The 17,227-nt window shown below is 34.4% G+C and overlaps 3 protein-coding genes across 3 annotated transcripts in view; all 3 read left to right on the top strand.

Moving 5' to 3' along the window:
- LOC109858675 overlaps positions 1–4,189 on the top strand; it is a 5,857-nt gene extending 1,668 nt beyond the window's left edge. Inside the window, exons 5-14 of the mRNA XM_020436169.1 lie at positions 132–219; positions 295–437; positions 604–736; positions 2,536–2,653; positions 2,799–3,057; positions 3,142–3,255; positions 3,424–3,546; positions 3,634–3,732; positions 3,921–4,053; positions 4,136–4,189. Coding sequence (XP_020291758.1) covers positions 132–219; positions 295–437; positions 604–736; positions 2,536–2,653; positions 2,799–3,057; positions 3,142–3,255; positions 3,424–3,546; positions 3,634–3,732; positions 3,921–4,053; positions 4,136–4,189 — 1,264 coding nt within the window. The remainder of the gene's footprint in view (positions 1–131; positions 220–294; positions 438–603; positions 737–2,535; positions 2,654–2,798; positions 3,058–3,141; positions 3,256–3,423; positions 3,547–3,633; positions 3,733–3,920; positions 4,054–4,135) is intronic.
- Positions 4,190–5,904: 1,715 nt separating this feature from the next.
- Positions 5,905–7,461, top strand: LOC109858673. Its single transcript, XM_020436167.1, has 7 exons — positions 5,905–6,028; positions 6,077–6,338; positions 6,427–6,531; positions 6,778–6,868; positions 6,948–7,090; positions 7,184–7,316; positions 7,411–7,461. The coding sequence occupies exons 1-7, from the start codon at positions 5,905–5,907 to the stop codon at positions 7,459–7,461; spliced, it is 909 nt and encodes a 302-aa protein (XP_020291756.1).
- Positions 7,462–9,778: 2,317 nt separating this feature from the next.
- Positions 9,779–14,893, top strand: LOC109858672. Its single transcript, XM_020436166.1, has 10 exons — positions 9,779–10,008; positions 10,570–10,660; positions 10,774–10,916; positions 11,089–11,221; positions 12,100–12,234; positions 12,444–12,563; positions 12,660–12,777; positions 13,046–13,307; positions 13,653–13,743; positions 14,834–14,893. The coding sequence occupies exons 1-10, from the start codon at positions 9,779–9,781 to the stop codon at positions 14,891–14,893; spliced, it is 1,383 nt and encodes a 460-aa protein (XP_020291755.1).
- Positions 14,894–17,227: the final 2,334 nt, after the last annotated feature.

Genomic DNA, 17,227 nt, shown 5'->3' with positions numbered 1-17,227 from the left:
ATTTTTTTTGTATTATAACTGTTTTGTAAACGAAAACAAATGAGAGATAATTTTTATTTCTTTTTTTTTTTTTTTTTTTTTTTTTTAATTCTTTATTCAACATTATTCGATTTATCTTTTTTTTTTTGAAGATTTCTCAAGTTCTTCGAATCTCTTTGCGGGATGTACATTATTCTAATTGGTGTAGGAGTGACGTCTCTGACTATCAATCTCGTTAAAGTAAATTTTCGCTTTTTCTTAATTCGACGTAACGATGATGTAGTTTTGAAAAACTAATACGAGCTACTGTCGTAGCTTCTGCAAGCATTATTAGACAGGAACACCGACGAAGCAGTTGTAATCGCTACGTCTGCGTTGGCCCATTTTTTTTACATGCTCATAGCTAATCTCTTCGGGCAACAAATCACAGATCACGGCGAAAATCTGTTCAAAGCATCGTGAGTATGTTTTGCAGTTTTTTTAAATAAAATTTTTTAAATCCTACACTTATGTAAACTGTGATTAAACATTCGCGATTTTACGAATGAAAAAAAAATGTATATAAATCACTTCACACGATTTTTATTTTTAATTTCTTCAACGAATCTGTTTCAAAATTTGCAGCTGCAGCGGAATGTGGTACGAATTGCCGTTGCATACGCAGAAATTGCTGCTATTCGTGATGCAGAAAACGGTGTTGAGCGTCACAATGACAGTGGGCGGTATATTCGTTGCGTCTTTGGAATGCTTTGCCACGGTAAAATCAATTACCTCTTCGATTGCAAAGTAGATCGATTTCAAATTAACAAAATCGCTCTTTTGTGCCTTTTCAGCTTGCGAGTGCAGCAGTATCGTACTTCACAGTGTTTTATTCCCTTTATTGATGAATGTTTTACAGAGTGTGCAAAAAACATTAGTCATATAAGAAATATATTTAGTTAAAAGAGATATATTTAGTCTTGAAAAATTGTTTCTTCTAGTCTTTTTTTTCTATCTCTTTCTCTCCAATTCTGGTTGACGCTGCTTTGCTTTCAACGTTTTTTTTTTTTACGTTAATTTTCAATTTTCATTTGTTGCGTTCTATCGTGTGTCATTATTACGTATTGGTTAAATACGTTTCCACGATACAATGGAATTGTCGCCAGTACTTTTGTTTTTTTTTTTTTTTATTTTCGTAAATATCTGTAATTATCTGGTTTTACTTTACGGCCTGTTCTACAATACAGTCGTAAGCCGTAAGTCGTAAGAAATTGACCTTTCACAGACCAATTACAGAAGAATAATCGATTGTGATTGGTCAATTTCTTACGACTTACGGCTTACGACTGTATTGTAGAACAGGTCTACGGCTTGATGCGTAGCGACAAGCGCGTCGTACGAGACTGAAGCGTGTCTGTCGCCGAGAAGAATAAATTCGTCACTGCGTTTGCGCGAGAACATTCGTCAGTTCGAATCGTACCGACAAACGCATCGTGTGAAATTGAAGTATTATTATTCTCCCTCTCTCTCTGTAATTTAAAAATTTCTCTCTTTTGAGAGAAAAAAAAGTATTACTGCGCTACTATAGCACTCAATTATGAATTGAGGCAATTTTAGTTAATTCGTTGCCTATAGACTCTGTAACTATTATTTATTATTATCGCAAAAGTATAACTGTTTATCATTCTCAAATTGAAGCAATTCGAAAATGGTAATGACATTGCGATTGTATATAATACCTACATTAGGAAAAGATGACCACTTTCTCACATAGTATATCATACAAGGTTATTGATTGTTTGAGTTGTTTTGTGGAAAATACAGAGAGAAACAAAGTATCAAATTTTCGTATCGCAGTCGTGTCGCAGCTCTCGCGCGAGATGCACGCGAGTATAGAACACTACCACAAGCCCGCTCGAATTATTCTCTCGTTGATCGGCTTGTGGCCTTATCAGTGTCAGTATGTTGCGAGAATACAAAAAATACTGTGTTTAACATTGCTTTTGTCACACATTCTTGTCGAGGTACATACAAAAACTATATATGGAAAAAAATACTTTGGCTAGAATAGCAAAAAAAAATTAGTTAAATTTAGTAACGGAAAAAAGTTTTGCTATTATACGGTCAGCAAGAAAAAGTTGTCTATTGAATAGATTTAGCACATTTTTCTTACTGGCCATGTAAGAGCAAACGTTTGTTTTGTTTTTCTATATACGTTACTAAATTTAAGCAAGTTCGCGTTTCGACGTCGCTTGATAAAATATATATTATATATTCGATATAGATATTATATTTGTTTGATATAATCATTTAGAACAAATTATTTCTAGTTGTTGGTACTCGTTACAACGCAATTCACAATAAATCTTCTTATTAGGATTCTATCGTTTGTATTTCCCTTGAGTTTTATCACAATAAAATATTGTTTTTGTCTTATTGAGGCAGATCGCGTAAGTTTCGCTAAAGACACATTTATTCGCGTAATTGCGAATAATGAAGTACGATAAATAATGATATTGTTGATTATCCAATTTTTTTTTTTTTTTTTTTTTTGTAAGACATATGGAATCTTCGCAGATTAAACAAATGTTGCAAGAAATGCAAAACAACTGGTTAGCGTTGCGAGATAAGAGAGAAATCGTTATTTTTCATCAATACGCTCGCCTCGGAAGACTCGTCTCGCTGACTTTGATAGGTAAGGTCGTTACGAATTGTAAGTATCCGATAATACAAGATCATAACAGCAACTAATGTCATTCCTTACGTTTGTTACTAATATGACAAGACAATGCTCGAACGTATCTTTTCCGTAATAATTCTATGATAATGTTGTTCAGCAGTTGGCCATTTTATCCTATTCGGTGCTTCGATATGTCAATTTCTCCCGTTTATTCTCGACATCGTCTCGCCGATGAACGAATCGCGACCGTTTCGATTCATCATCACGACGGAATACTTCGTCGATGAGGAGAAATATTTTTACTTTATATTGTTACACATGTTTTTAATCGTCAATATTAGTGTTAATGCGTTTTGTGGTGTGGCTTCGATACTGATAATAGGCATTCTGCACGCGTGCATGCTTTACAAAGTCGCGAGGTATTTAAACTTTGCTTTTCTTGAACGCGTTCTTCGATCGCGCTCCAGATTTGTATACGGCATATTAATTTCGTGCGCGTACAGATATCGAATGAGGGATGCGCTCAAGGAAGTGGAAGCTTCCAGTCCTTCAGAAAGTAAACTTCTTAGTCACAAAAAAATGATACAAGCGATCCTCATTCATCAAAAGGCCAATGAGTTAGTATATTTTTTTCTTTTTTGATAAATAAAATAAATAAAGAAGCATATTGTTTTACAATCGTCGTTGATCGACTAAAACAAAATTGTGCGATATTTCTTATATCCTTTCTCTTTATTATTTTTTATTCAAAATTCTTCATTTCGTCTTTTTTTTTTTTTTTGAAGATTTCTCAAGTTAATAGAATCCCTTTGCGGGATATTATACATTATTCTAATTAGTGTGGGAGTAATGTCTCTGACTATCAATCTCGTTCAAGTAAGCAAATTTCCGCTTCTTCTTAATTCGAAGTAACGATGAATTATAAGTTTGAAATACGATACTATGTTGTAGTTTCTGCAAGCGGTATTAGACAAGAACAACCTCGAAATGATTATCATTGGTCTATCTGTGTTTGTTCATTTTTTTTACATGTTCGTATCTAATTTCTGCGGGCAACAAATTATAGATCATGGCGAAAGTCTGTTTAAAGCATCGTGAGTATGTTTTGTAATTTTTTAAATAGTATTTTTGAGATCATATATCTATATGTGTAAACTGTCATCACACATTCGCGATTGTTCTATGAACGTAAAAAAAGTTGTGTGTAAATCACATTTCAAAAATACTACCTACTCTTCACTTTTTATCTTCTTTTACCTGAATCTGTTTTTAAAATTTGCAGCTGCAGCGGAATGTGGTACGCATTGCCGTTGCATACGCAGAAATTGCTGCTATTCGTGACGCAGAAAACGGTGTTAAACGTCACCATGACATTGGGCGGTATATTCGTCGTGTCTTTGGAATGTTTTTCTACGGTAAAATTAATTTTACCTCTTGGATCGCAATATAAATCGATTTCAAATATAAAAAAAATCGCTCTTGTGGGCCTTTTTTCAGCTTGCGAGTGCAGCGGTATCGTATTTCACAGTGTTCTACTCTGCGCGCTATTGACGAACGTTCCACAGATTTTGCGAGATATATTTATTTATATAAGAGATATATATTTAGTTAAAAGAGATATGTTTAGTCTTGATAAATTGTTTCTCTTAATCTTTTTTTCTATCTCTTTCTCTGTAATTCTGATTGACACTGCGTTACTTTTAACGTTTACGTTAAGTTTTGCGTGTGTTTCATTGTGTGCCATTGTTACGTGTTGGTTAAGCACATTTTCACAACAAAACAGAATTGTTACCAAGTACATACTTTCGTCTTTCTGCTTCTCGTAAGTACGCGTATCTATATCCTGTTTTTACTTTACCGCTTTGATGCGAAGCGACAAGCGCGTCGTACGAGACTGAAGCGTGTTTCTGCGCCTGAGAAAAATAAATTCGTCACTGCGTTTGCGCGAGAACATTACCGCGCGATAATGCCAATTTCGAAGTGAGGCACGCAATTTGAGCAATATAATATGTGTTTATCGTCTATGTGCGTATCGTAAATTTAGGCACACATTACTTTTCCCAGCTGTTAGAAGGATATTTTCTTATAGCGGTTGTCATAGAGCGCGCGGGAAATATCGATTGTTTGAAATTCGCACGAAATATCGAGAGAGAAATAATTCGACGGATGCAAGGGTTGACGTCGCAGTCGTGTAAGCAACCCCCGTGAGAGATGTACGCGGTCACGGAACGATATTACAAGCTCAGCCGACTTCTTCTCACGTCGATCGGCATATGGCCCTATCAACAGCCGCATTTCGCTCTGATTCAAAAAACATTGTCCTTCGTTATTTTTTTAACGTTTATCCTCGTTCAGGTACGTCAAAGCACATTCAGATTTTTATGTGTGCACGTGTGTTTATTGTGATCTTATATGTACCGTTTAAATTTTTATTATTATTTATTCTTTTTTTTTAATCTCTCATCTAGGCATTGTCGCGCGTTCATTATTAAAAAAAAAAAATTAAATCTTTCGCGTCACACTTAAAGATCAATAAAAGATCAAGTTTTAATCAACAGAAATATGTAAGGCCGATACGAGCATTCGCAGGATGTTTGTGCGGGAACTAAGCGTGTACATATATATATATATATACATGTAACGAATTATACTTGTAAATTTTTTACAAGTATTTTTTGAATTGAAATATCAATTCTTAAAATCATACGGGATGCTAGATTTGCATCTCACATATGAAAAACCCCGGATACCCCCCTAACTAATTTTTAAAATATTGCGAAAAAAACTCCTCGGCCAGGAGTCGAACCTGGANTCTCCGGCTTTCCGTGCCATCGCCTTCCCACACAAACATCCTGCGAATGCTCGTATCGGCCTTACATATTTCTGTTGCCTATTTCACGAGCGTCAAATCTTTTTAAGTTTTAATCAAGTTGATTTTTCTCGTTTGACAACACGCTTGCGAAAAACGCTCCGAAATATACTTCGATAAATTGTTGTAAAATATTCCGAGATGTGATCACTTTGTGTTGTTCGCAGTTGCTGGTGTTTTCCACAAGAGAGTGCAGTATAAATCTTCTGATTCAGATTTTCTCGTGCATTTTTCCCATTATTTTCGTGATGATAAAATACAGCTCTTTCGTTATTGAAATAGATCGTGTAAGTCCAATGCCGCAAATCACGTTCAATCAAAACATTTGCAAAATGACGTACATAAAAATATATCACACAAATATTCTTCTAATTCATCGTAAGGAACGTGGAAACAAATGCAGGTGAAACATCTGATGCGACAAATGCGAATCGACTGTTGTCTTTTGAAAGACAAAAGGGAACTTGCTATTGTGGACCGATACGCACGCTCAGCGAGATTTGTTACGCTAATCTTGACAAGTAAGATTATAATTTAATCGAATTCAAGCAAGATACAATGTTTTTCAGCTATTTGCTATTTTGGCATCGTTTTTTTCGGAATATTTCAATTACTGCCGTTGATTCTCGACTACGTCTCGCCGCTGAACGAATCACGACCCCGTCGACTCTTCGTGATCACCGAGTACTTCGTCAGTCAGGAGAAATATTTCTACGCGATGGTTCTGCACGAGGCGTTGATAATCTGCGTAGGAATTAACGCGTTGATCGGCGTTCTTATGATGATAGTTGGATACATGCTGCATTCGTGCGCGTTGCTTAAAATCACAAGGTATTTAATCAAGGTCGAGTGCTCTTTTGTTTCACTCAATGTGGACGTTAAATTATGTTACGTTAAATTCTCTCGCGTGTTTACGCAGTTATCGAATTGAGAACGTGCTAGGATCTCTTTCTGGTTCTGAGAAAAAAGATTTTCTTTACAAGAGAATGATAAATATGATCGTCATCCATCAAAGAGCTACTGAGTCAGTATACTTGCTCTTCTGTTGTTGGAATTAACAATCGAAGAGATACATCTCTATCACGTCGAACTTTCGTCAAAACTATAAAATCATGTAAAAAAAAAAAGTGAAAATCGTTCAATATGATATAATTGTTAAAGTGTATATTGAAGCAATGTGTGCGCAATGTAGCTGTTGCGCAGCCGGTTACGCACATTTGTTAGCGTAAACGAATTGTGAGTTTCAATTTTTATCTGTCTTGATTCGAAGGTTCGTAAACGTTTTGTCATCCGTTTTCGGAAGATCGTTCACAATGCTGGTCTTTGTAGGTGTGACTTCTACTATTATCAATCTTCTTCAAGTAAGTAGCGTTTTTTGTCTTGTTTTTCGAGTAACAACGAATTTCGTTATGACACACACGTACGTACTATCTTTTATAGTTACTTCAAGTTGTAACGTCAAACAATTTTGGCGAGGCGTCTGTAGTGGCTCTTGTAACGTTTACTCATTTTGTTTACATGTTCGTCATTAATTTCTACGGGCAACAAATGATAAATCACGGCGCGGATCTATTCAGAGCGTTGTGAGTGTTTTTAAATACAATTATCCCGAATTTGTGAAAAATTGCAAATTTGTTTTTGCGCGTACGTGTGTATGTGTGAATAAAAAATTGCAGCTACAACGGAATGTGGTACGCGGCGCCGTTGCGCACACAGAAATTGCTGCTGTTTGTAATGCAGAAGGGAATATTGGACGTACATTTGGACGTGGGTGGCATGTTCATCGCGTCCTTGGAATGTTTCGCCGCGGTAAAATTAATATTTTTTTGGCAATGAAAAAAAGATCGATTTTTTTTTTACATACGTGAATGTAAGAATCAATTTCATCTGTTTTTTTTTACAGCTTGTGAGCTCAACGATATCCTACTTCACAGTAATTTACTCCGTGCGATAATGATGTGTACGTTCTGAACATTGTGCAATTGTTTAGTCGAAGTGAGAGATATAAAAAAATAATTACATATATATCATAATCTTAAATAGAAAAATGCGATTTTTGTTTGACTTGATGATTGTAAATGGGCTGGTCAGTTTGATTTGACATTGAAATATATTATTAACATTGTACACAGTTTCTCAATAATACATCGGCAATTACAGTACAAAATAGTCGTGTAATATAGAAGATAATGTATAAAGAAGAAACACGGTGTAATCACAATCCACTCTCATCTTTACATTATACCTCGAATGAACATCTTTATCTTCACATTTTTGATACTTAGCGATTTGCAGTTCGATGCGAAGCGACGAGCGCGTTGTACGAGACTGAATCGTATTTCTTCGCTGAGAAAAAGAAGTCGCTAGTGCGTTTGCGCAAGAATATTGTATCGCGTGTGACACAATATACATCTCTCAATTTCAAATTGAGATAATTTCGGCTAATGTGTTACAACTCGTATCGTAATAACATGTATACGTTTTATTTTTTTTTTCCAGCTATTATAGGAAAAACGTAATTGTTTTCTTATAGCAGCTAGTACGTCGCGCAGAGTAATATTGATTAAGAGAAATTTACAGTTAATAAAACATTGAGGGAGAGAGAGAGAGAGAGAGAGAGAGAAAGAGAAAGAGAAAAATAATTCGAGAATGCGAAGATTAGTGTCGCAGTCGTGTCGCAGATCCCGCGCGAAATGTACGCGATCACGGAAAGAGAGAGCTATTACAAGTTCAATCGATTTCTTCTCGCGTCAATCGGCTTGTGGCCGTTTCAGAAGCCGCACTTAGCTCGGATACAAAAAGTACTGTCTTTCGTTAGTCTTTTAACGTTTCTCCTTGTTCAGGTAATTCAAACTTGCGCTTCTTGCAATCGCGATATTTATTACGAGGTGTCATTTTTCTCTCATCTTTTACACACCGCGATTTTGTTCAATAATTCTTTTCTACAAAGTTGAAATTTTCGATTTCAAATTTAACTTCAGCAAGATTGGTAAAGTTTTTTTTTTAAACTAATAATATATGAATATAAGGACATGAAGAGCCGTTCGCAGGATGTTGTGCGTGAATGTGCTTAAATATATATACAGGGTGTTTCAGAACTATGGGATCAAACTTCTAGGGGTTATTCAGTGCAACAGTAGAAAACATTTGAGTATAGAAACCCATGTCCGGAAAAGTGTCACTACCGCACTACGGCCCTAAGACGCGTTAAAATTTAGAAAGACGATGAATTACCTAAATAGGATTTAATGCATTTAATGTTTGCCTTTTGTACATGATATCATCACAACAATTGTTCAAAATGTCAAAAGGCAAAAATTAAATGCATTAAATCCTATTTAGGCAATTCATCGTCTTTCTAAATTTTAACGCGTCTTAGGGCCGTAGTGCGGTAGTGACACTTTTCCGGACATGGGTCCCTATACTCAAATGTTTTCTACTGTTGCACTGAATAACCCCTAGAAGTTTGATCCCATAGTTCTGAAACACCCTGTATATGTATACACATATATACTTCGAAATAATTTTTTCCCTCTATATAGGATGCTGGATTTGCATCACATATATATGAAGGACCCCGTATACCCCTCTAACTAATTTTAAAATATTGCGAAAAAAACTTTTTTTTTAATTTTTCTAAAAACAAAAAAAAGATCTCGATAATATCGCACGCGTAAAATTACTTCTTACATCCTAAATGTATATTTTCAGCTGTTGGTATTCGCCACAACGCAATGCAGTGTGACTCTTTTTCTCAAGATTCTCTCTTTCGTCTTCCCCACTCTTTTCAGCATGATAAAATATTGCTTTTTTACCATCGAGGCGGATCGTGTAAGTGAGAATCAATTTTGTTCCAATCCAAAAAATTTTCATCCGCGACATATGTGTACAAAAGAAAAGTTGTCTTCTAATCGTTTGCAAGGGAAATCCCGAACGAACAGCTGAGACAATTGATACAACACATGCAAACCGATTGGAGTTTGTTGAAAGACAAATTGGAAATTGATATTATAAAACGGTACGCTCGTTATGCGAAAATTCTAACAATGTCTATGATAGGTAACGTAATACGAATCTAAATGTGATATATAATATTTACGCACGTAATGTTTTTTTTTTATTTTTTTTTTATTTACTCATTTTCGTTAATGCGATAAGAAATGTTCTATTTTACACATCTTCTCTATTAAAACAATCATAAGTGGATTCAAGAAGTAAATACTTAAGACTGTTCCTCAGCGTTTTGCTACATCGGAATATTGTTCACCGGAATGTTTCAATTCTTGCCAAAAATTCTCGATCTCGTGTTACCGTTGAACCGATCACGGCCCTGTCAACTCCTCGTAATCGCGGAATACTTCGTCAACAAGGAGAAGTACTTGTACGCTATGATACTGCACGAACTGGTGACCTTTTACATAGGAATAAACGCGCTGATCGGCGTAGGCACGATGATGATGGTGTACATCATACACGCGTGTGCAATGTTCAAAATCGCAAGGTAATACGCAGGAATGCACTTGTTGCACACGGTCGTTTGTTTTACGTGACGACGCGCGATTCGCGCGCCTGTACAGTAGATTTTTGTGTGTTACGCAGCTATCGAATAGAGAACGCGGCGAAGATCTTTTTTCTCAAGAAGAAGCATCTGTTTTACGAAAGAATGATTCACGCGATTGTCTTTCATCAGAGAGCTATCGAGTTGGTATTATTTTTGGTCTTTCTTTGTAAAAACTTTGCAAAACGTTCGATCGCGAACGTTTCTTTGTAAATCAACTTTAAAATCAAAACGTAAATGTAAAATTACAACTAGATAGTGTTAGAAACTTATGGGTGTTTTAGAATTTTTTATATATTCATAAAACACAAATTAATTCTACTTTTATTAATCAAAATTTGTGCATACACAATAAAATTTTTGTATTCGATCGCGTGTGCGTGAGCAACAATTTATATTGCAAATAATCTCGATAAAGCTCGCGCTGTTTATCGATCAGTTTTAAACGTGCAAACAAACGTCTCTCCGATATCGACAAAAAAAAAAACATTTCTCCGTTCAAAGGTTTCTGAACTATTTGCAATCTCTTTGTCATATGGCGTACGGTATTCTAGTCGTGGTCGGTGTGTGTTCTCTGATTATCAATCTTGTTCAAGTAAGTAACACTTGTGTTATTTTTTTTTCCTGATCTAAGAAATAGTGAGAAATTAAACGTCACATCTACTCCGTTTTTTTTTTTTTTGAACATCACGTCTACTTCTCTCGTAGTTCTTCCAGGTGATAATGACGAACAACATCGGCGAGATATTCACGTTCGGTCTTCTGATAGTTCTTCACGTAAATTACATGTTCATCGGTAGCTACGGCGGACAACAAATCATTGATCATGGAATACATTTTTTTAGATCGTCGTGAGTATTGTTACGCATTTTTACGCTTCAAGTCATCATATCGGCACGATCTTAATTTTGTTTTTTAGAGTCAAGAGTTTTCAAATCGATATTAATGTGTGCGCTCAAAAGTACACACCGTCTTGTACGAAGACGTATATATGAATGTGAATATTTAAAAAAATATTTGCAGTTACAACGGCATGTGGTACGCGGCGCCGTTGCACGCGCAAAAATTGCTGTTATTCGTGATGCAAAAAGGAATGGTAAATGTGAATCTAACAGCGGCTGGTTTATTCATCGCGTCCTTTGAATGTTTTGCCACGGTAAAAACAAAAGAAGAGAACTTTAACTGTTTCTTTGACGAGAGAAAAAAAACCACATCTCTATTTTGTTGTTATGTGAATCTTTTGTGTGAAAACGCGGATTAGAAAACTATCGTGTGTCGTTTTTCAGCTTCTGAACACGACGGTATCGTTCTTCACGGTGATTTACTCCACGCGACAATAAAACCCGCGGAAGAAAGAGCGATCGCTCGTTAAGTAGTTTTTTTTCGTCGTATAGTCGAATCTGTACATCTCTGCAACATAAGTAATATGCACGTAAAATTTGTCAAAAAATACCAAAATACTGTTGAGTAAAACCACGTACGTCTTCTCTTTAATGTGACACTAATCTGTAGATTTAAGTTTGATTTAAGTGTATTTACAGAATCCAACTTATAGGAATAGTCGTTAGCGGAAATAAATGCTTGAAATATTTGAGAAGAAAACGGAGATGGCAAGATGGTTTAAATCTTTGAAGCTTTAGTTAGGTATTCGCGTAGATTCGTCGTTCCGTAACGAAATTCGATATGCGTATTGTTCGACGACCGCGAAAAGACTGACGAAGAAATCGATAGACAAAGAGAATGCGCACGCGCGGCACAATTAAGAAACGCGTAACAAAAAAAAAACTATCGCGCGCACATTATAAACAGCAGAAGAATAGAAACGTGTTTTACGGCAATTTACGTAATTCGAGTGTTATTTCCTTTGATTACGGCGCAATTGAGAGAAACGCATCTGAGAATATTACGGTTTTGTATACGCGGTTTTGTCGCGCGTTTCTCTCGAGTAATTTGCAAAAATAAGAAAAATATTTTGCGACGAAGAACGTATGTTACGTCTCAGTTTTGTTTCGTTCTTTTTTGTGAAACATGCAGGTAGAAGATCATTATTACACGATAAATAAACATTGTTTGAAAGTGTTGGGTATCTGGCCTCATGACAAATCACGCTTAATAATGTTGCAACGTGCGCTAATTAGTCTCTTAATTATGTCATATATTGGAATGCAGGTAAAAGTGCGACGTCGGAGACGTCTCTGTTGTGCTACTGGTTTTTTTGTTTTTTTTTGTTTTTTATTCTTTTTACACGCGCGTGTGTTTCTTGATCGCAATAATCTTGTAAAACATTGCAAAACGACAAAATAATAATCTGAAAGACGCACAGTTTCGCTCGTTTGTTTCTCGATCGGCTACGAACAACGTTTGTTCATTATTTTCAGTTATTGTTGTTCACCACAACCGAGTACAGTATGGAACTTTTCCTAAGAGTCTTGTCACTCAGCTTTGTTTTTGTTGTAATAGCTGTGCATTATTTCACTTCTATTCTCAAAGAAAAAGATGTAAGTTAAATTAAACGCATCCTAACTGGCAGCAACGTTTTGTTTGCAAATTCGCGCTTGACTATAAAGTTGGTAAAGTAAACAATTTAATGACAGATAATAAATTTGCACCAACAAATTCGAGAAGATTGGAACTTGATGTGCGATAAGATAGAGAACGATATTATGCGGCAGAATGCTCACAATGGCCAAATTTTTATTCAACTTCTATTCCGTAAGATATACTTAAACGTAATGTACTCCTATCTGTTTTTTTTTCAAGAAAAATTAAAAATTTATGTATCTCTGCGTGTAAGTGAAAAGTACGTGCGAGTAGAGATTCGTTACATGTAAAATTGCAGAGAGCGTACTGAGAGATAACTACGTAACGTGATACAAAGTAAAGTGACGCGAAGAAATGTAATTTGTTTTTCTTTTTTTTTGCTCATAAATAATGGAGCAAATATTTACGACATTTTGTCTATAATTCTCACGTCTTTCAGTAATTCTCGTCTTTGCGCTTGTCGGTGCAGTCATTCTACAGTTTATTCCGATTATCTTCGATGTTGTTTTTCCTCTGGACAATCCTCGACCGCGCAATCTGCTTATTATGGCGGAATATTTTGTTTTCACAAATGATCATTTTTATATTAAAGTGCTACACGAACTCGTTTCCGTAACAGTAAGTTTCACGATAGGATACGCCACGGCAACACAATTGTTAGGATTTATCTACCATATATTCGGCATGTTTAAAATCGCCAGGTGACTGACACGGTTGCGACACATTTTTGGCAATCCAATCACAGTTTAAATGTATAAATATTTCCAGACATAGAATACGGTATTGCATCGAGGAAAGCGTGTTGCACGCATCGAAATCTGAAATGGAACGCGCAATTTGCAAGGTAGTGATGCGTGCAACAACTGCACATCGCAGAGCAACAAAGTTAGTGTATATCTCGCAATTTTTTTGTTTTTTTTTTTTTGACATATTGTGTTGTATATTTATATTTTTTATAATAATATGTATATATTTTTCACGCGCGTGGTTTGACTAGAATATAATAACGCTTGAACGTTATAACGTATTTGTTTCTGAGTTTAAAGGTTTACCAAGACTCTCGAAACATCATTTGACAAGCCGCTTTCCATTTTGGCTTTTCTCGGAGTTTCACTATTGAGTCTCAATTTGTACGGAGTAAGTAAATCATTAATTGTATGTTACACGAGAAAACATAAAATTTGTTTTGTTTTAGACACTATACTACTAAAATTTATCTTCCTCTGATATATGACAGGTTGTTGAAGCGGCAGCGATATCACAAAATTTGCAAAATTTTATAATGTGTTTTGCCTGTACGACATTTTGTCTAATTTATATCTGTATTGTGCATTTTATCGGACAACAAATTACTAATTGCAATAGCGATCTTTCGATATATGTGTAAGTACTAGGGTATATTATTTATCTTGTAACGCACAAATGTTATCATACGTAGAAAATCTTTGTTTATCAATATTTTGTAAAACTGTGATATTTTTGAATTAAAAAAAAAATGTAATTATTTTCAATTAATCACTTGTGTGGAACTTGTAAATTACATAGATCGCGAAGATATAACACTTCTTGTATACATTACTTAACTTTTTATGGACAGATCTCAAAAATGACCTACTAGTTGAACAGACTTGGGTCTGTAAGACCTACGTGAGTTTAAAATCGAATATCGCGAAAATTCAATATTTTTCAATTTTGTTTTTTGAATCAAACGAACGATTCTGCGCCAATAAAAAAAAGAAAAAAAAACAAATTGACAAAATCTCTAGTAGTTTTGAAGATATAAGCACTTGAAAAGAAACTAATTTTAAGAAAAAATTAGTTTCTAGACATCGGTGTCTAGAAACACCGATGCGCAATTTTGAGTGAGTCTTAGAGACCCATATCTGTCCGCGAAGGGTTAATGTTATAAATTACTTAATGTGTGTGCATACTGGGGATTAGAATTATGTTAGTTTTATTTTATAAAATATAAAATATAATATGTAACTTGTTTCAAGTAGAATTTTTATAAGAATTTCGCTTCTTAGATACAGTACATCGTGGTATTTAATGCCGGTATCGTCGCAAAAACTTATGTTGTTTTTAATACGACATTTTAACAAAGAATTTTCATTTATATACGGTGGTATGTTTCCGGCAAAGTTAGACAACTTCTCTAGGGTGAGAAATATTTAAATCTAGCTTTGAAAACTAGATATTATTTTACAATGACTTCATTGCTTTGTAGGTTATCAATGTCGCATTGTCCTATGCCACGTTGTTGTACAACTGTCAGAGCAAGGAGTAACATATTTAGTGCGCTCATTAGTTAATGTATTTTAGTATATTACGTATTATATATACGAATTATATATTATATATTATGTATTATACATACATAATATATAATATATATATTATGTATTATATAATATATAATACATAATATATATTATATATTATGTATTTTAATATATTACGCATAGATAGAACTTAATATTTTAGAGATTATTTAGAAAATAAAAAAAATTATATTAAAGTAAATTTGTTTTAGTATACTATAGAATTACTTATAATTTTTCTTTTTTCTTTATATCTGGTTTGATAATTTTAAAATAAAAGAATTTTTTTTACATTTATAATTAAATATTATGACCATATGACGCATCTTAATGTTGTAAACATACAAATATACAAATTTGTACAATTCATCGTCCGTGGAGTATATTCGTCATTTCTTCTCTAAATTACTCGTGCTGCGCTGCTCGATGATAATTTTGATTATGCTACGTGAATCTCTGTCGGTCAAAACTATTACACTCATTAAACTATTATAGTTTTTACACAAGTATTGATGGCGAAAAAAGACACGTGTTTAAAAAAACTTATTCTTTGGTTGTGTAATACACTTAAGAAAAGTGTAACGCTCAGTAGTTGAGAACAAACTCGGTCGTTTGGCACATTTCCGAACGTGGTTCACAACTGCGCAGATACGAAAAATATAAATAATTTATGTAAAGACACATAGAGTAACATTATCACGGAATGGAGATAAAAACACTTTGCAACACTTAAACATACTTTAGGTAATTTATGTAATTTAGATAATTTCTGTAATTTAACAATAAGCTTCTGTAAAGCTTATGCTTTTTTTATATTTTTAATTCAATTTTAAGTTACGCTACGTCGTGGTATTTGATGTCCGTGTCGTCTCAAAAACTCATTCTACTTCTATCGGCAAAAGCTGGAAAAAAATTTCACATCAAGATCGGTTTCGTCTTTGTATCGAAGATAGAAAATTTAGCTACGGTACGAACGAAAGATAGCGAATTTACTTTTACTCCATAGCGTATTTAAATTGTTAAATGTGTAAACTAAAAAGTTTTTCTAGATCACAAATGCTTTGTTATCTCACGTCACCGTGATGTATGGTATCAATCAAAACTAAGTTTTAGTGTACGTATTTTTGTTTAGTTGTCGATATGTAAAATTTTGAATTTTATTTATAAATACACATAAAAAGAGTAGCTATAAATTTGCATATTTTACTTTTATCCGCTATACTTTCACAAAGAAGAAGAAGCAACTTGCTTTGAAAAACTAAGCCAGTCTTTGGAATAACGTTAAAAAATATTATAATACTCTGTTTGCTATGTAACTATTGTCGATTGACAGAAGTGAACTCTTATTTTCATGTATACGTATGCACAATAATATATAAAAAGAAAACTTTTTGTAGTTGTGCGAAAATATATTTCTGTCGAAAACTTGCTCGGAGATGCGCACAATATTATACACTGTTGAACGTGTATGGTTGTTAAAACTTTTAATGTAATCAAAATTTGCAAAAGTACTGCAACTTGAACAGTCGTGCGCTTTAAGTAGATCGAGATGTTTCTGTAATATAACTTACTTTGCGTTGTGAAACCTTATGAATGTTGAACGAGCGGATATATTTTTTTGAGGTATTATTGTAGCGATCGAGAAAACATTGTTCGATCATTTAACAAGTGACACTAATCATTTTGATACTGTCTGTGCATAACAGCTAAAGAAACTTTGAAAAAATATAGACGCATCTGTATCTGAGTCGTAGACGTAGACTCGTAATTTCGTTTTGTGCTCTCGAGTTTATTGCACGATGACTACGAAGAACTTGAAAGAGAAAATGATGCAAAACACTGCAATTCATACTCATGTATTGCTTATGAAAAAAATCGTATTAAAGAAATAAACCGTTCAGCGGTTCGGAACGAACTGTTCGGTGAGTCGAACCTTTTTCCGCTCGACGTTGGTATCTGCGCAGGTGCAGAAAATATAAATAAATTATGTAAAGAGACACAGTGTATTATCACACAATAGGGGTGAAAAAACACTCTGCAGCACTTTAGATAATTTGAGTAATTTAGTGTGGAATTATTGATTGAGAATCTCCCTCAAACTCATATAACAAGTAATTTAAGTTAATTTACTGTATATCACCCACGTATTACAACCAGGGACTTATACCGGTATGCAAAATACCGGTATTTTACCGATATTTTTGGGTAATGGTATGAAAACCCTTATGCAAACCGAAATGCAGATATACCGGTATGACGTCATACCGGTATACGATAATACCGGTATATTTACCCATATT

Source organism: Pseudomyrmex gracilis, unplaced genomic scaffold (assembly GCF_002006095.1).
Source record: "Pseudomyrmex gracilis isolate BER0280 unplaced genomic scaffold, ASM200609v1 scaffold_218, whole genome shotgun sequence".
Lineage (NCBI taxonomy): Eukaryota > Metazoa > Arthropoda > Insecta > Hymenoptera > Formicidae > Pseudomyrmex > Pseudomyrmex gracilis.
The sequence above is the reverse complement of the archived record's forward strand: the minus strand, read 5'-3'. Positions and strand labels throughout refer to the sequence as shown.

Coding starts and splice junctions, on each gene's coding strand:
- LOC109858673 (XM_020436167.1), top strand. CDS start 5,905: ATGCAGGTGAAACATCTGATGCGACAAATGCGAATCGACTGTTGTCTT. Junction 6,029..6,076: donor TGTTACGCTAATCTTGACAA/GTAAGATTATAA, acceptor AATGTTTTTCAG/CTATTTGCTATTTTGGCATC. Junction 7,317..7,410: donor CCTTGGAATGTTTCGCCGCG/GTAAAATTAATA, acceptor TTTTTTTTACAG/CTTGTGAGCTCAACGATATC.
- LOC109858672 (XM_020436166.1), top strand. CDS start 9,779: ATGTTTCAATTCTTGCCAAAAATTCTCGATCTCGTGTTACCGTTGAAC. Junction 11,222..12,099: donor CCTTTGAATGTTTTGCCACG/GTAAAAACAAAA, acceptor TGAAACATGCAG/GTAGAAGATCATTATTACAC. Junction 12,778..13,045: donor TTTTATTCAACTTCTATTCC/GTAAGATATACT, acceptor CACGTCTTTCAG/TAATTCTCGTCTTTGCGCTT.